Raw genomic sequence first — 15,692 nt, forward strand, 5'->3', positions numbered from 1 at the left:
TACAGACACCGCCATATATACTGTACCCAGATTGTGTTGGCTAGACTTCCGTTCAGAAAGCGCAGGGTTCATATTGGAATTGAATGCACTACAAATCCAGAGAAGGAACAGTGTGTTGAGAGAGCATCACCCTTGAGAATGCCCTTCACACTGTGCTGCTCGTCTTCACTGAGGCTGGGACAATCATCCCAGCCTGTTATAAATAACAACTGCTCCATGACCGTGTTCAATGTGAGCGTGTGATGTACAGCCGATTATATTTATTCACTTTAACTACAGTTCACATTCCCATTACTGTAAGGCTAGTGCGTCTTTTAAACGCAACGCAGTCTTGGTTATTGATTTCTAATGCAAAAAAAAGACAATCTGATCCTGCTTTTTTTTTTTTTTTTTTTATTAAGCGCATAGTGCCACTTAAAAATATAATTCTGCTCATTTTCGTGCTTATGCAGACCACCCTTTTTTCAGTAAATGGCAGAATTTGTATGTCTTTTTTGCTAAATGAGATACTGTACAATTTGATATTCCCCAGAACTGCTACCCAGAGAGGCATTCATTAGTTAATATGACTAACACAAGTACCGACTGAAGCGCTGGAGAAGAATGAGTATTTTTTTCTAGCAGGGTTTAACCTCAATCTGTATAACAGTTCATTCGATGTGCCACTGAAAGCTAATTGTCATGGTGATTGGTTTTATGGTAGTGCTGGCTGCTGAAGGAATTATGTGTCCCAGGGTAAAGCTCCTAGTACTGCTAGAGCTAACCAATGTGACTCCCAAAAGACACATTTCATTAGCCTGTTTAATAGCCAGGTTCTGAATTTAAATAGCTATCAGAAAATAACGACACCTGATTTTAATGAGATTTGTTAGTGGTTGGATTTCACCAACAGCCCTTAAAATGAGATGCTGCAGTTCAGTGGACTAGATCACACCTCTAAAGAATCTCAGGTAATCAATTACAGTGATGCATTGTTTTATTATTTCACAGTTCACAATAAAACATAACAGCACCTGCTCTATCAGAACTATAGTCATCGATGTGCACAGGTTCCCAGCCTCTTCGATCTTCTATCTAATGCATTATCTCACAATCTCAAGAGATAACGTGCACTTCCTGTAGCAAGCTAAGCTTTCACCTCAATAGCTACTTTTTTTCTGTTGTATAACATGCGGAACCTGACAGAGCTAAAAAATATTACAAGCCAAATGCTACAAACTGTGAACAGTGCATTATACATTGTTTAAAACATTCTTCGTATCATTTTATAAAAAAATTAAATTTTTAAATAATTGAATAGTTTGAATCATTCTATAATTCCATGCACCATAGCTTGTAGGCACAATTCTTCCAAAAAAAGATAACATTTTCTACCTTCGGCAAGTTGAATTATTTCCAAATTAAAAAAAAACATATTGTCAGCCTGAAATCGTCTTCATTCTGAAAATGATGTGTGTGTGTTGACCCGATACTCATTTCCTGTTCATTTTTTCATCTCACGATTTCCAAACCCATTATTTTGCTGTGTGTTTTTTGGATCTGTTCATTTCAATATCATTGCCCCCTCTCCCCCAGTAACCCCTTGTAGAAGGTGCAATATGTGTTGATTTTATTGTTGCCCTGGCTACTGTGCAAACGCTAGGGGGTTAATATCTCCACTTGCCAAATACGTGTGAGATCCAAACCGCTTTCTCTTGCTGTGAATGAGGGTGTTATTTGGCACCCTGAATCCTACTGGTGCAGCAGATGTGCTTCCAAATGGCACAGTGAGAAAGGAATGGGATTATGCCATTCCCCTCCCCCCTCCGCTTCCCTTCCAAGTGCAGCTGCAGTGTAGATATTTCAAAACAGCTGTTGATTATAAGGCAACCAAATGTCACATACATCTGAAGTGTTTTTTTAAAACAAAGGGTGGCCTGATTTAAGTTTTCCCTAGAAAAAACATTGATGTTAATACATTTGCTGGAAGCCACCTACAGTAGTTGCTGGTACAGTACATTAAGTTAAATTACTGCATTATAATGTAAAAAATTACATTTTTAATTATATATATATATATATATATATATATATATATATATATATATATATATATATATATATATATATATATATATATATGCAACACTCCAGATATTTGTGTCATTGAGTAATTTACTCTCCAATTTAGATACTTTATGAGTAAAATATATTTTGGGTGAGTAAAATGCAACATTACTGTACCTTGAAGTCATGAATATTTTCTATAAATACTGTACATGCTTTACTGCTAACTTACAGGGTTTGCATTAACTACAACTTTACATTTTAACTGTAATGTCAATCCATCATGCTGTCATCTCCTAGGAATGCATGTAACAGTCTGACAGATACTGCTACAGTATGTGGTCTTAGTCATGCTGCTGTATGGTGTGAGAACATTAAGTACACTATTTTAAGATAGTGTTACCAATGCTATACACAGTGTACTGTAGAGTATCACAGGGGGAGGCACTATAAAAGGCAGAGGAGGCCACTGAGACACCCACATGTTATGTTAAGGTAACAAGAATTTTCAAAGGGCTTGTGGGCTGCCTGTGGGCTGCAGAGATAGGAGACTGAATCAGCACGTTCTCTGACAAAAACTATTCAAAATCTCTTCTAGTGTGTTGAAAACATATATCTACAGGGATCTGCCCAACACTGGAACGGTAACACAATCATTCTTGGAAGAATTTGGCAAGCATACACTGTAAGGGTTACAGTAACAACACTTACTCTACTTCAGATGGGTCATTGATGTCTGCCAAGAGACAAGTCTTTTGTAATATTTTTACAGGAAAAGGAGTGGAAGGTAAACAGAATGTATTGTTTTTGTCCATAACTAGTGAATAAAACATTTGGGAGCCAGTGTATGTTTTTTAAACTTTCCTTTTCACCTTTCCTAAGAATATTTTGTGAAGCACCACACCTTTGTAATACCAATTGTCAACCAGCCAATCACATCACTGATTCGTTGCAACTGAATCAGGCTACTCCAACTTATCTTAGACTCTTCTTGCCAATATCAGTATTATTCTACTCAAGGCCGCCAAATATGTAATTTACTGACAGTGGGAAAGATCATTCATCACCTTTTTCTTCACCATTGAAACAGCAGTGTTATTTCAGACTCTGACGCTCCCCACTGACCTATGAAGCGTGTTACAAGACTAGACAGTGACAGAATGATCTGCAACAACTCCTCTTACATGAAAAGGTGCAAACAGGTTTCTGGAAATGAAGTGAACAAGCTGATAAATCCACTGGCTCCAGTGCTTTCTTAGTGTAGCATCACTTTAAATAACGTGTTTCACATCTCCTACATACATTCTGATTTCAGAGAATGCTTGTGCAATCAAAGCAGATACAATGCATCCCAACTCCTTTCTCGCACAGACTGCATTTACTAATAGACTCTCTGGAAGTCTAATTGACAGCACAGGTCAAAGCACTTTGTGGCATAATTATATAACCGGAGCCAGCATCGCAGCCGTTGTGTGTGCTGATGCGCCAGGGAGGCAAAATAAGCTGATCCCTGGAGCCAGCATTACACTTCAGCCATTAACACCAGACAGAAGGATATCTACATCATCACATGGAAGGAAACGTAAATGGATGGAGACGCATATGGATCACATTAGTTTACTGTAAAGCTACGTCTTAGTTGGTGCTTATCTTGGCGAGAGCCGAGTTCAAATCAGCATGAAGTTTTAACATCTACTCTCGTGTAATGGAAATCTTAACACTGCATGCATGCATAAATGCAGTATCTACCTAACCTTCAAATTTCGATTTCAGTCAAGTATTCACACAAGTTACTTGTGGTGACCTACAGTAACGTGTTTTTTTTATTAAGCTGACAGAAGTTTTAAGCCTCTCTCTTATAGTTAGCATTTCGTTTTTTTGATTTTCTGTAATGTAAATCTGTTCCTGTGTCTGTGAAATAGGCACAACATTGCTATCGTAGAAAAGAACTAGATTCTAGGTCTTTTTTATAACATGTACCAAAAACACTACAATTTGGGTCAACTGTCTTGAGGCCCCTGCTATAACTCCAGCATATTTATCTAATATGGCGTTCTCATTCATGTGCTGTGAAAACTCTTGACAGCAGAGAATAAAACAGCAGCATACCGTGGGTGAGGCGGGATGAAAAGGAAATGCCCACTTAAACGTTTCAGGTAACAACTTGAAAGCTTTAAAGCATCTCTGGAATAAATCCTGTGTGTAATCTACACAGCTTTAAAGTCAGCTCTCTGCTGGGATAAACGCATGTCAGGTTACTTCCCTCACCGCATTACGGTACCAAATATAGACTCAGAACAGACAACAATTAACCTGTCCACATCCCTACAAACGGAAATCTCAATGAATGAGACTATTTAAAATTAAACGTGTTGTGCTACACAGTACATTAATGTAGAGTAAAAAGTAGATCTGCATGGATGGTTTCCAAGAATCTCTTTTGCATAATAAGGCCCTTGAGAATGGACTGCCGTTTTGACATTGTCTTGTTTTCCTTTCATTTAAACTCCTCAATAATCATAGAATAAGAGCAATCCTATTTAAAACAGGGGGGTAACAATACACTGGACTAGACCGCAATAGGGTACATGTTGTGGTTCTGATGGGTTACTTTGGATGATGTTGTAGGATGGTAAAATTAATAATGGGCAACTTTGTAAAAAAGCTAAACCTAAACTAGACAGGGGGAGCATGGATTCATAATAACTATAAATCAAATGTATTCATAGTTCCTGAATGTTTTGTGGGACTGCAAACGCTGTGCTGTCTTGTGCTTCTGGTCTTGTGTCACTATCACAATACATTATCATGAAAAGGACGTTTCATCGATGCGCAATGATTTGAAACACAACGAAACACCCTTGGTCGTCCTCTTAAGTTGTGTTAAAAAAAAATGCATATCAGCAGCTGCACACAATATCCTGATGGTTTAAAAAATCTGGAAAGCCATATACTGTAAGCCACCAGGAAAGCAAGCTTGGAGCATCTAAGTGTACAGATTTACAAAAGAAGGAAATGTCCTCTTTCAATCGTTAGAATTGTTTTGCTGAGCTGAGAAACAAATCACTTCTTTAACTAGTTTACCAGATCCTGGTATTAAAATGCTATATTTTCTATCCAATTCCTAAGGGTATTAAAATGCTATATTCCTTATCCAATTCCTAAGCTGGAAAGATCTGAGGATAAATCTGACAGAAAGCTTCAGCGGCTCGTTTCTCAGAAATAAGAATATTTGAATGGTCTGTGTAATCTATCTTTAAGAGCAAATCAAGATGAAAATCATCTAGCTAATGCAGTCTCCATTAACAGTAAATCAAACACTAAATGCTCCTAATATGTGGAGGAGGTCCCCGGTTCAAATCCCGGCTCACTCACTGACTCACTGTGTGACCTTGAGCAAGTCACTTAACCTCCTTGTGCTCCGTCTTTCTGGTGAGACGTTGTTGTAAGTGACTCTGCAGCTGATGCATAGTTCACACACCCTAGTCTCTGTAAGTCGCCTTGGATAAAGGCGTCTGCTAAATAAACAAATATATATAGACCTACATACCATTCAGCAGGTTTTGGGACAGTAGTGGGGTGTGTACATTTAAATATGTAGAAAAAAATATTCTATTGTTCCCTATACAGTCATGTACCGTACAAAATGCATTCTACTGTATAGGAATCTGGGGTCAGAAGAGGGTATACTAAGTAAAATGTCTATACATTAAGAATTTTCATTTTGTCAAGCAGTATAATAAAATCTCATCAGAAATGACTACCTTGGCATATCTGCTCCAATATAATCTAGTTTATGAAAACCTACTAGTCCAGGCATTTGTGTAACCCCTGAGGGTATAATAAATCTATTAGTACACAGCAGTAAAATAACAAATAGTCTACATCTTATTCAAACGAAGGAGACATTTTCACTGCTGAGAATTATATTTGTTTCTGCTTGAGAAGGTGAGGTACATTACTCAGTCGTATAGCTGTTTATGGCAATCTGATTTTGATGAATTACCAGTTTAAGAAACATTAGCCTACATTGTCATGGAACGACCCTGCTCCATTTTTGTTAGGCATTGGCAGTTTTTATTTGGATGTTGACAGTAAAACATTATGTGGTAACAGTAACATGTTCAAACAATGTACAGGAAAAACAAACTGAACTTTTTTTCGCACATAAAAAAAAATAATAATAAATAAACAGCTGGTGGCCAAGCCTATGGTGTAACAGTACAGAGGGTAGTATTTAGGCCACACATTTTTAATTCAAACAAAAGAAAGCAAAAGTACTTGAAAGCCCAGAAGGACGTCCTTGGTAATGCCTGGGGAAATCCAGCCAGGCTCATTTCTCAGACAAGGCCTGTATGTCTATGGAGGTCACAGCTACTTCCTGAGAAGAGCACCGGCCTGCCAGCCACAGTGAGCTCCACACTGCTGCTGAGGTAACCAGGGGAATTCCTCATGCGAATCATAATCGCCCAGCTTAGGAAGAATTATATGGCTGGTCACAGATATGAGTTCTTACAAAAAGTTTATCAGTAACTGTAAACAGTATTTGTTGGTGACTGTATCTGACACTAAGACTAATAAAATAAACCCGAACACCTAAGCGATAACATTGATAATCTGAAACATCTGTCTACTTGCCTTTGTTTCTTATAGTTGTACGCTGCAGTGGTTAACAGAATAAAATGTTTTGTGATGTATTAGTTCAAATATGAATTGGGCTTATCAATAAATCTACCTTGAGAAGGTGTACTTTTGTGATGTTTTTTTTTTGTTTTTTTGCATGCATGTGTGAACATGCATGCAATTTAACTAGTGCCTTATAGTTAGTCACGACAATACTGTTAAAACAAAGCTGTGCTCTGTCTACTCTGTACAAAAGAAAACAGCCACTGGACGATAGCTGTCTTTTGTTCTTTGTAACAGCACAAAATGAAATTCAGTGTGCTCAAGATAAAGCAGCTGTAGACTTAAGGTAACATTTTAAGGCTATTTTAAGCCTAGGCATGCAGCATTCATTATCAAGACTGATACTAATCTTCTAGTGTAATGGACCAGTCGGTAAAGAACAGCACTCCAAGTTCTGTACTGAGTTACTGCAGAGCGCTGCAGTAGCAATGTTTAAGCATGGGCTGCATCAGTATGCCACAGCCTGAAGCCACTATGCATCACAGCCTCTAACACTGAGGTCTGGGGATCTACTGTACAAAGGCCTTATGAGTGAAGGGGAATTTACCCCAAGGCTTAGAAATCACTTTTTGACTCAACTTTACTGTGTAGAGTATGAGAAGTTACAGCTACAATCCTGAACACTTAAACAAAGAGGGATTCTTGCCGTCTCTGGATGAGTGTATTAATTACAATGTAAATGTTAATAAGGCCACACTACACTAAAGCAGATAAATAATGTATATTGTATAAACAAGTAAGGCCTACTACATGCAGCAGTTGTGATTGTGTTGTTTATCAAGATGTGCTGCAGAAAGCAATATATTCGCTTTTCTTAAAATGTCTTTAAACCAGCACTGCTATGTTCAGTGTGCTAAAAGCAAACAAAGAGTCAATCAAATAAGACACAAGCAAACAGGACATAGCAGATACTGGACTAAAACCAGATTCAACAGCTGGCTCCCTTGGAACAATCATTTAAACAAAACAACCTGCCAGCTATTCAGAAAGGTCCCTTATATTCAAACACACCCACAGGTCCTGCTGGGGTATTCCCTCCAAATGGACATCCTGTACCCCATTGTGTGTGCTGGTGAACACAATGAGAAAGCAGTAAGAGTGCTCTGTAACGCTGTAACACTGAAGGGAGCCGAGTACAGTAAATGCAGCTGAGTCAGTAGTGTCACAGGACAGGAAGCAACTTGGCACCTTGTCAAAGTTAAACCCAAAGTTTAAACCGAGAGAGAACAACAAGAAGACAGCTCCGAATTGAAATCTCGACAAAGACTGCAGCTGCCGGATTCGGACACGCTGGGGCCACTGAAAAGGGCAGGAATAAACACTGAGCTGCTTAGACTCTCCAGGATGGAGTCAGAGGGACTTAGATTGGCACCTTCCTGGGGAAGCAGTATTATCCTTACAATAGAAGAGGCAGGCAAACACTGAAAGGCCTACAGCTAGCTAATGGGCCTAAAATACCTGCTTGTTTTGTAAGTGGTACGCAGTAATGCTAAGAAATTTACATGCTGGAGACAACCAAATGGATTTCTAGAGTTTTAGCTTAGTTTTATCTACCCTAAATTACAAGCTGGTGTGTGAGTGAGGGGAGCGGACAGTGCAAACAGTCATTATTGAACACAAACTGTAAAACAATCAAGTGAAAATAAAGTCACGCTGCAGTATAATCTAACTTAAGAAATTAAGACTACATTGAAACTACTGTACAGCGTCTTTCTAACAGACCATATTGAGGCAGTGTGGTCCAGTGGTTAAAGACCGGAGCTTGTAACCAGAAGATCACCAGTTCAAATCCCACTGACTCACTGTGTGACCCTGAGCAAGTCACTAAACCTCCTTGTGCTCCATCCTGTGGATGAGATGTTAAATCAATGTAAGTAACTATGCATATAATGCACAGTTCACAGCCTACCTCTGTAAAGTGCTTTGTGATGGTGGTCCACTATGAAAGGTGCTATATAAAAATTATTTTTCTTATTATATTATATTAAATTATTTCATAAGCAGTCCTCCACAAAACACCAGGATTTAAACTGTGCCACAAAACACCAGGATTTAAACTGTGGAACACAGCAAGCTAATTTAAACACTGTGTTCACAAAAGTTCATCTTGGTAAAAGTGCACTGTAATTTTGCATTTGTTTTCACCATTTAATAAATGCTTTAATTTTATTTTACCATGGTTTTCCAAATTTTTCAACCATACTTTACCATAATTCTCTGTGCATTGCTATGCTTTTACTGAGCTTTGCTATGCTCTGCTATGTTTTTACCATGGTGCAGTGTTATACTATAAGGATACTGTAGCTACAAAAGGCTTCTAAGGCTTTAACGTAATTGTTACACTGTAGACAGCACATAAAAACTACAGCGATTCACTGCGTGTCTCTGCAGTACCTCAGATACAAGTATGTCTGGAATGTCTGTGTGAAGCCTGTATCTCCAATCCTGTGCTTGGAGACAGTTACTCTGCCCAGAGTCTACACACATCCTTTTGTCTGTCTTGCCAGGGCTGTGATCTGTAACTAGTCCTGTATCGTCTGTACTGTAGCATAACTTTCTTTTTTAATAAAGACACTTGCAAATCTAAAAATTGGCTGATGTCTGAGTGAAAAAATACGGTAACCACAAGTATGATTGGCATGCTGCGCATGTAGACAAGGACTTATTTACAGTACAGCTTCAATATGATAAAGCGACGTGCCGTGGTTTACAGTGATGAGCAAAAATAAGAAAATACAAAGCGATTTAGGACGAAGATACTGAATTTACATTGCAGTACAGTCAGCACTCGGATATCCGTTACCCAGATACACGTCAGTCGCGTTTTACCGCCCTTGTATTAAGAATAAAATCAATCACCATTATATATATATATATATATATATAACAAATGAATGCACTTGCCCCATGAATGCATGTCTGTCTTATATTGTGCAGTTACACATCTCTTTCTCCAGTTTCACCTAACAAAAATGCAGCCAAAACAAAGTGAACGAGACAAGCTAGGGTAATGTAACAGTTAATCATTAAACAGTTTTAGACAATGTGATGCATTTTTTTTATCTGTGCTCTTTTGTGCACTTTCATTTGCAAGTGAACTGTGACATTAGGGCCTTAGCACTATATTCTGCAATTTTGAATTAAAATACTGCTTCTGCTAAAAATATAGTAATGTACCAACAAAACCAATACAGTACATCTAAATTTTGAGTGTTGTCCATTTTTCAGGGAACACAAAAAAGATACAAGGGTTGGAACGGGGCAAAATGAAATAATCAGATATGCGTCACACGCCGTTACCTGTCACTGAAGTCAAAATTTTAGAGGGTCAGATATGCGAGTGCTGACTGTATAACAGTTTTTGATGTGAACCCACATAGGCTAATCTACAGTACATCACTGTTGTTGTTTTAAAGAAAGATGGTCCCCAATGAAACCAAAGTGTAACACCCTGGAATGTGTCAATCACTTCAGTGAAACTCTGATAACCATCTATCATTGATGACTCATCGCTTGTTGTCCTAAATGATTAATTCATAAACCATACATTATCAGCAGCATGACTGTTCTGAGGTGAGCGAGATCGTACTGAGAAAAGAATAGCTGAATGGTTTTATGCTCTGTAATATGCTGGCATTGCATGCATGAAATATTGAAAATAGTTGAAAAAAAGAGTTTTTGGACACATACCGGTAATACATATATTTTTCACTTACATTTTTTTCCCGTTGCTTAGCATACTCATATGAGGCTAGCATGCATTTGTGTTTTCCACATGTCACCATATATAAAGACTAAAAGAGAGGTTTTTGTATCTGTCCCCATGTGAGGTCGCCATGCATTAAATGGTTAACCAAAAATGTTGTTATTAGTAATTATAATGAGGCATACAACCATCACAAAACACATACTGCACCATTGAACCAAAAGTGCTCCAACAGTCTGCTCTACCGTGGATTTATTTATTGCACTCCATCGAATACAAGTGAGGCACAATACTGATATTCAAGCCAACATGAATGAGGCTGGCAACCCATTCAGAGATTTCAATTGCACTCACCAGCACGGGTATACCTGCAGCCTCATTCTGTAATTGCATCAGCTATTAAATAAAGCTCGATAGGTCTGGCCCTCCTGCGCCCCCAACCCCGAGACAGGAGCAGCACTTGCTGACTTCCTGGAGCGAGTCTCAGTTACAATGACATCATCCTATTTCTAAGCCTCTCTCCAGAAGGGCCTCCGGGACCATCCTTGTGCAGACAGCTTTTGTTTCCAATACTTCCTTATCTGTTTTTAACCAAACCGGAACACTGCGTTATTAACCAATTTAAAGTAGAAGCAATGGGGCATGCAAGACTTCAACAAGCTATCAAATGTATAACAGACAATAACAGTTCATTATAAACACTGAGATTTAAGACAAATCTTACCAATCATCCTTACCAAGTCTGCTGCTTTCCCTAATTGCCTAATTAACGAGCGAGACGTCTGACTGTACAGCACACATATGCAGCAGTAACTTGTACATTTATTATATTAGGAAACAATTAGTTCAGCAAGCCATCGATTCATTTCTTATATTTTCTGAAGAAAACTAGCATATTATTCGTTAAAAATATATTATTTTTAAAGAATGTTCCTTTTGTAAGCAAATTTTGATGGAACCTACCCACTGATTCTGTTGATGGCAATATACCTTCAAAAGGCCCTTTATGGTCTTAGCTACATGTATAGAAATATAAGCGATACAGTGAATAAGCGCTTGCTGCTGGATCTGCTGTGCTATGTATTACCTGTAATAACATTCTGTTGGCAATAGAAGAAATGCTGAACCACAGGTACAAAGTACATTCGTAGAAGCATCCTGCATGATTCATAGTAACACAGCTAGTAAATAAAACAAAAATTAACTACATAACAATATGCAGCCCTTATATTATGATATGATGAGTGTGTGGGTGTTCATGCATGCATTCATTCACTTATCAACACCATGGAGCTCTTTTCAACACCTCCATCTCTGTCCTTGTCATTATTCTGTTCTAGTTCTGTGCTTTCATATTATTTAATAAAATATTTGTCTTTTATTGTCCTTTAGTGTGAGCGACTGTTAGTGCGATTTAGTGCGATTTTTCAGCACTATTACATGTGTATACTATTGCATATTAGCATTCAGAAACATTTAATTTTGTTAAACCTGTTTTTTATATTGTGAATATTGTATGCAGATTGTCTGTCACCAACAAATTCAGAACTCCCACACTTAATACTAGCCCTGATGAGGGGTAGTTAGTCCACCATGCCATGGACTTTCACAGTGTAGGCATGAAGTTTAAGTATAGAGTAGCATTGGTATCATCACAGTCTTGGGTTAGATAATGGGTTCCAACTTCCAAGAGCTTTCTGTGGATTAGCGATGCAAAAGCCTCTTTACTTCCTCGACAGAACAACACTATAGTTGCAGAACCGTACTGGTACACCAACAACGGTATTGTTCTGCGATTGCACCCACAGCTGTCAAACAGAGATGCTAAACTGCCGACACTTATCCTATAGGTTTCCTTGCAACTTTTTTTTTTAAAATTTTATTTTGTACACATAAGGCTCCAGCATAACAAAGTAAGACATTAATGAGAAAATGTGTTTACGGCAATATTATTAGATGCATGATTTAAGCAAATCCTTTAACACCCATGCAGTTGTATGTCCTTTCTGCGGTCATCATTTCAAATACAGTAGGTGATCCTTCGTATGCTGTTTTTTTTTTTTTTTTCCTCATACTGGATTAGGTTAAATCTCTCAACGGGTCTTAGTGAAATGTTACTGACTGTGATCAAGCCTTACCGGAGAGTTCGTCCGGCTCCAGACCGGTTTCAGTATCCAGCCCGCAGATGACGAAGTAGTCTGCGAATCGGCAAGAGTTGGAGCTGAACCCGGTGGTCATTTTGAGGCCTGGCTACAGCTTCCCTTTCTCCCCGTCTCAGTAAATTGCACATCAGGGTGTCTAAGAATCCGTTCTTGCTACCATTATTATGGATGTAATACTAGTACCAGAATAGAACACTGAGAGAAGAGCTCGCGCTGCATCATGGGTCCTCCTGTGCAGCTGTTTTCAGCAGCCAAGTGCACAGTGAAACCCTGCTGTCAAACAGTGTACGCTTGCGCTGAGGCTAAGGATTACGTTATTCTTAACTCTTCAGCTGCAATAGAAGGGAGCCTGAGGCTGAAGAGAAAACGCAATAGAAAAATAATATGCCACGCATTTCATGAACATACCCCTTGTCTTATTCAAATATGTTTTAAAAGGATGCTACAGATTACTTGTGTGCAGTGAAATTGGTTTAAAAAAATGAAAGTAGACTAAATATGTATTTATTAGCATTACCCTTAAATTGCGTTATATATATTTTTATATTTAGAATATGTCAAGCAGAGAGGTCCCCATGGTTACCGCCATAAGGTCACCTTTCAAAGCATTAGCAATTTCCTTCACCAACAGCAAATACGGTGCCAATGTGCCGTCCGTTGTGGTACACTGCGGTGCTTATTCAATTTCCAATTGGATACTGCCTGTTGCATGATTAATAACCAGTTTGAAGATATTAAAAATGTCGGTTAATTATCAATGCTACAATTGGAACTCTCAGGGGCCGATTTGTCCATTGTATGTAATATGTATTGCATGTGTTAATTTGGTTTCGACATCAGAGGCTATTTCTGTGTCCTCCTGTCCGTTTAAAAAATGCTCTATGTATTTTGATTTCAATTTTGACATGGGTGGGTTAGGTGCTTGTGTGGGCTCTGCAGTGAAAGACTGCTAAAATGTGTCTAGTAAAATTAATGAGACTTGGCTGAATAAGCAGAACGCCGTGGGAGACCTCGGCAATAGACCTGGATTGATAGTGTTAAAAGGGATGGATGAAAAACTTGATGGATTAAAAACGCTAAAAGCACTGTTAAAAAAAAAAGTATATCTGAAAGTGAAATTCAAATTTCACCATCAGTAAAATAAAAATTGTAACTACTTCTCACTGTGGAAACTTCACAAAACCAATGTTTAAAAAAAAAAAAAGTGGAAATGTTTTAACACTGGTGTGAGACAAATGTACAGCTTCATCATTGTCTAGTCTGCTGGACTTCATTTTAACCGTGCTACAACAAGCACAGCAAAATCAAGTGAGGTTAATGAAAACATGCAAACAACTCAATGCATAGTAAAAGCATTGCAAGCTACAACATTGCCATGCAAATTAACCAAGGCAAACGAATCATATATGCAGAGTAGACAAACTAGACAACATAATAAGCTAGTTTCATTTCCACAAATGTTGAGAAAGGGTGCTGTTTTTATTTAATACAAGAGCAAAGCTCCAAAAATAATTAAAACACTGATAAGACGATTACATTTTAGAAGTATCTCTATTAATGTATTTGAATTCAATAACGAAATGCTGATCCTAAAAACAGCACTCTACATACGAGTAAATTGCTGCTAATACTATTACCTAGCATAAGGACGCCCTCTAGTGTCTAGTGTTCAAACTGCAAACAACACAGTGTGTTTAGTTTGAAGTTAAGCTCAAATATAATTTTAGTATTATTTGTTAGTGGATGAAAGACTTCTAATTTGGGAACCACACGCTTGTTAGTTCAAATCTTTGAGATCTACCCACAGTTAAAAAACTTAATTGAAATATTTCAAAAAGCAACAGAGCTACTGTACCATGATGTTCTTAGACTTTTAATTGTACTATCTACTTTAAAAAATAGTAGTCTATGGAAGTAAAAACAGACTTTATGCAGACATCGTATTGTATAACCTAATCTGATGTCTTTGAGACAGCGCTGAGAAGTGCCTGCTCGATTTGAGTACTTTAGCAGTCTGTGTGGTATTCAGCCTGGTTGATATATCACAGACTCTGCAGAGCAGTATACCATGCCTGTTGGGATCATTAAAGGTGAATTAGATCACCTTGGTCATTTGTGTCAGCTTTCTTAGCTAGACTGACACCCTCTGCTAAAACCACCCGAGTCTCTTTTCATGGATACATTGGCTAAAGCTCTCTCTAAGCCAATGGTTTATATTAACATGAAACAAGCTGCATTTCTGAAGTGTATCAATGTTCCACAAGAGGCAGGTAAAAATACAGGTGCTGATATTTCTGATAGGAAGACACAAATACAAAACGAAGTAATAACAGGTCACACTGACATCACTACTGGTGCCTGTAATACAGCATGCCACTTATAATTTAAAGTGGGTCACGAGGTACTCGTGGTAAGTGTTAAGAGCTTAATCTATCAGCTATTACCTTTTGTGTCAACTACCATATATCCCTTTAAGTACTTAGAAACAGGGCAAGTATTCATTTGCATTTCTGATTTTCACTACTAGTTCTAGGTTTAGGTTATGTTTTCATTCTGCACACACACACACACACACACACACACACACACACACACACACACACACACACACACATATATACATTAGTTTCTTATGAGGGCAGATGTAATAATTGTGTATCGATTCAAATTGTATATTCTTTCATTATATGTATTCCATAATCCTAATATATGACAAGCCAAGTAATTAATATCAGTCAGCTATTCAAATCATCATTTAAAAAGATTGCATTTTCAGTATTAAAGATTCACGACACGTGGTGTGCCGATACTCATGTTTAACATCATTTAAATCAAAAGAAATGAAACCTCTGAACTGGATAACTGTTTCCCGTGCCTTGTTAAAAATATATAGAAATCAGATAAAAGCATGGAATAAAAATCAATCTTCTCATCAGTGGGATTACATAATTAATGTATTAATCTAAACAGGATCCCATAGAAATGATCACACCTATGACTGTTACCATTACATCACTTGTTCCATACAAGTTTGAAGAGTCTACGACAAACAGGCTTTTAAAATACAGATGTTGCACGAATCAATAAAAACA

General features: G+C 37.9%; 1 protein-coding gene across 8 annotated transcripts in view; it reads right to left on the reverse strand.

Moving 5' to 3' along the window:
• Window positions 1-12,882, reverse strand: part of LOC117435039 (DENN domain-containing protein 5A-like) — a 52,263-nt gene extending 39,381 nt beyond the window's left edge. For 3 of the 8 annotated variants that reach the window (XM_059003050.1, XM_059003049.1, XM_034057910.3), the window contains exon 1: window positions 12,577-12,880. In XM_059003050.1, the coding sequence (XP_058859033.1) occupies window positions 12,577-12,676 (100 nt within the window). In that variant the 5' untranslated portion in view covers window positions 12,677-12,880. Of the gene's footprint in view, window positions 1-12,576 lie in introns of all 8 variants that reach the window. The other 5 variants (XM_034057915.3, XM_059003047.1, XM_034057913.3 and 2 more) reach the window with 3 other exon arrangements.
• Window positions 12,883-15,692: the final 2,810 nt, after the last annotated feature.

The sequence above is a fragment of the Acipenser ruthenus genome, chromosome 28, assembly GCF_902713425.1.
Source record: "Acipenser ruthenus chromosome 28, fAciRut3.2 maternal haplotype, whole genome shotgun sequence".
Taxonomy (NCBI): domain Eukaryota; kingdom Metazoa; phylum Chordata; class Actinopteri; order Acipenseriformes; family Acipenseridae; genus Acipenser; species Acipenser ruthenus.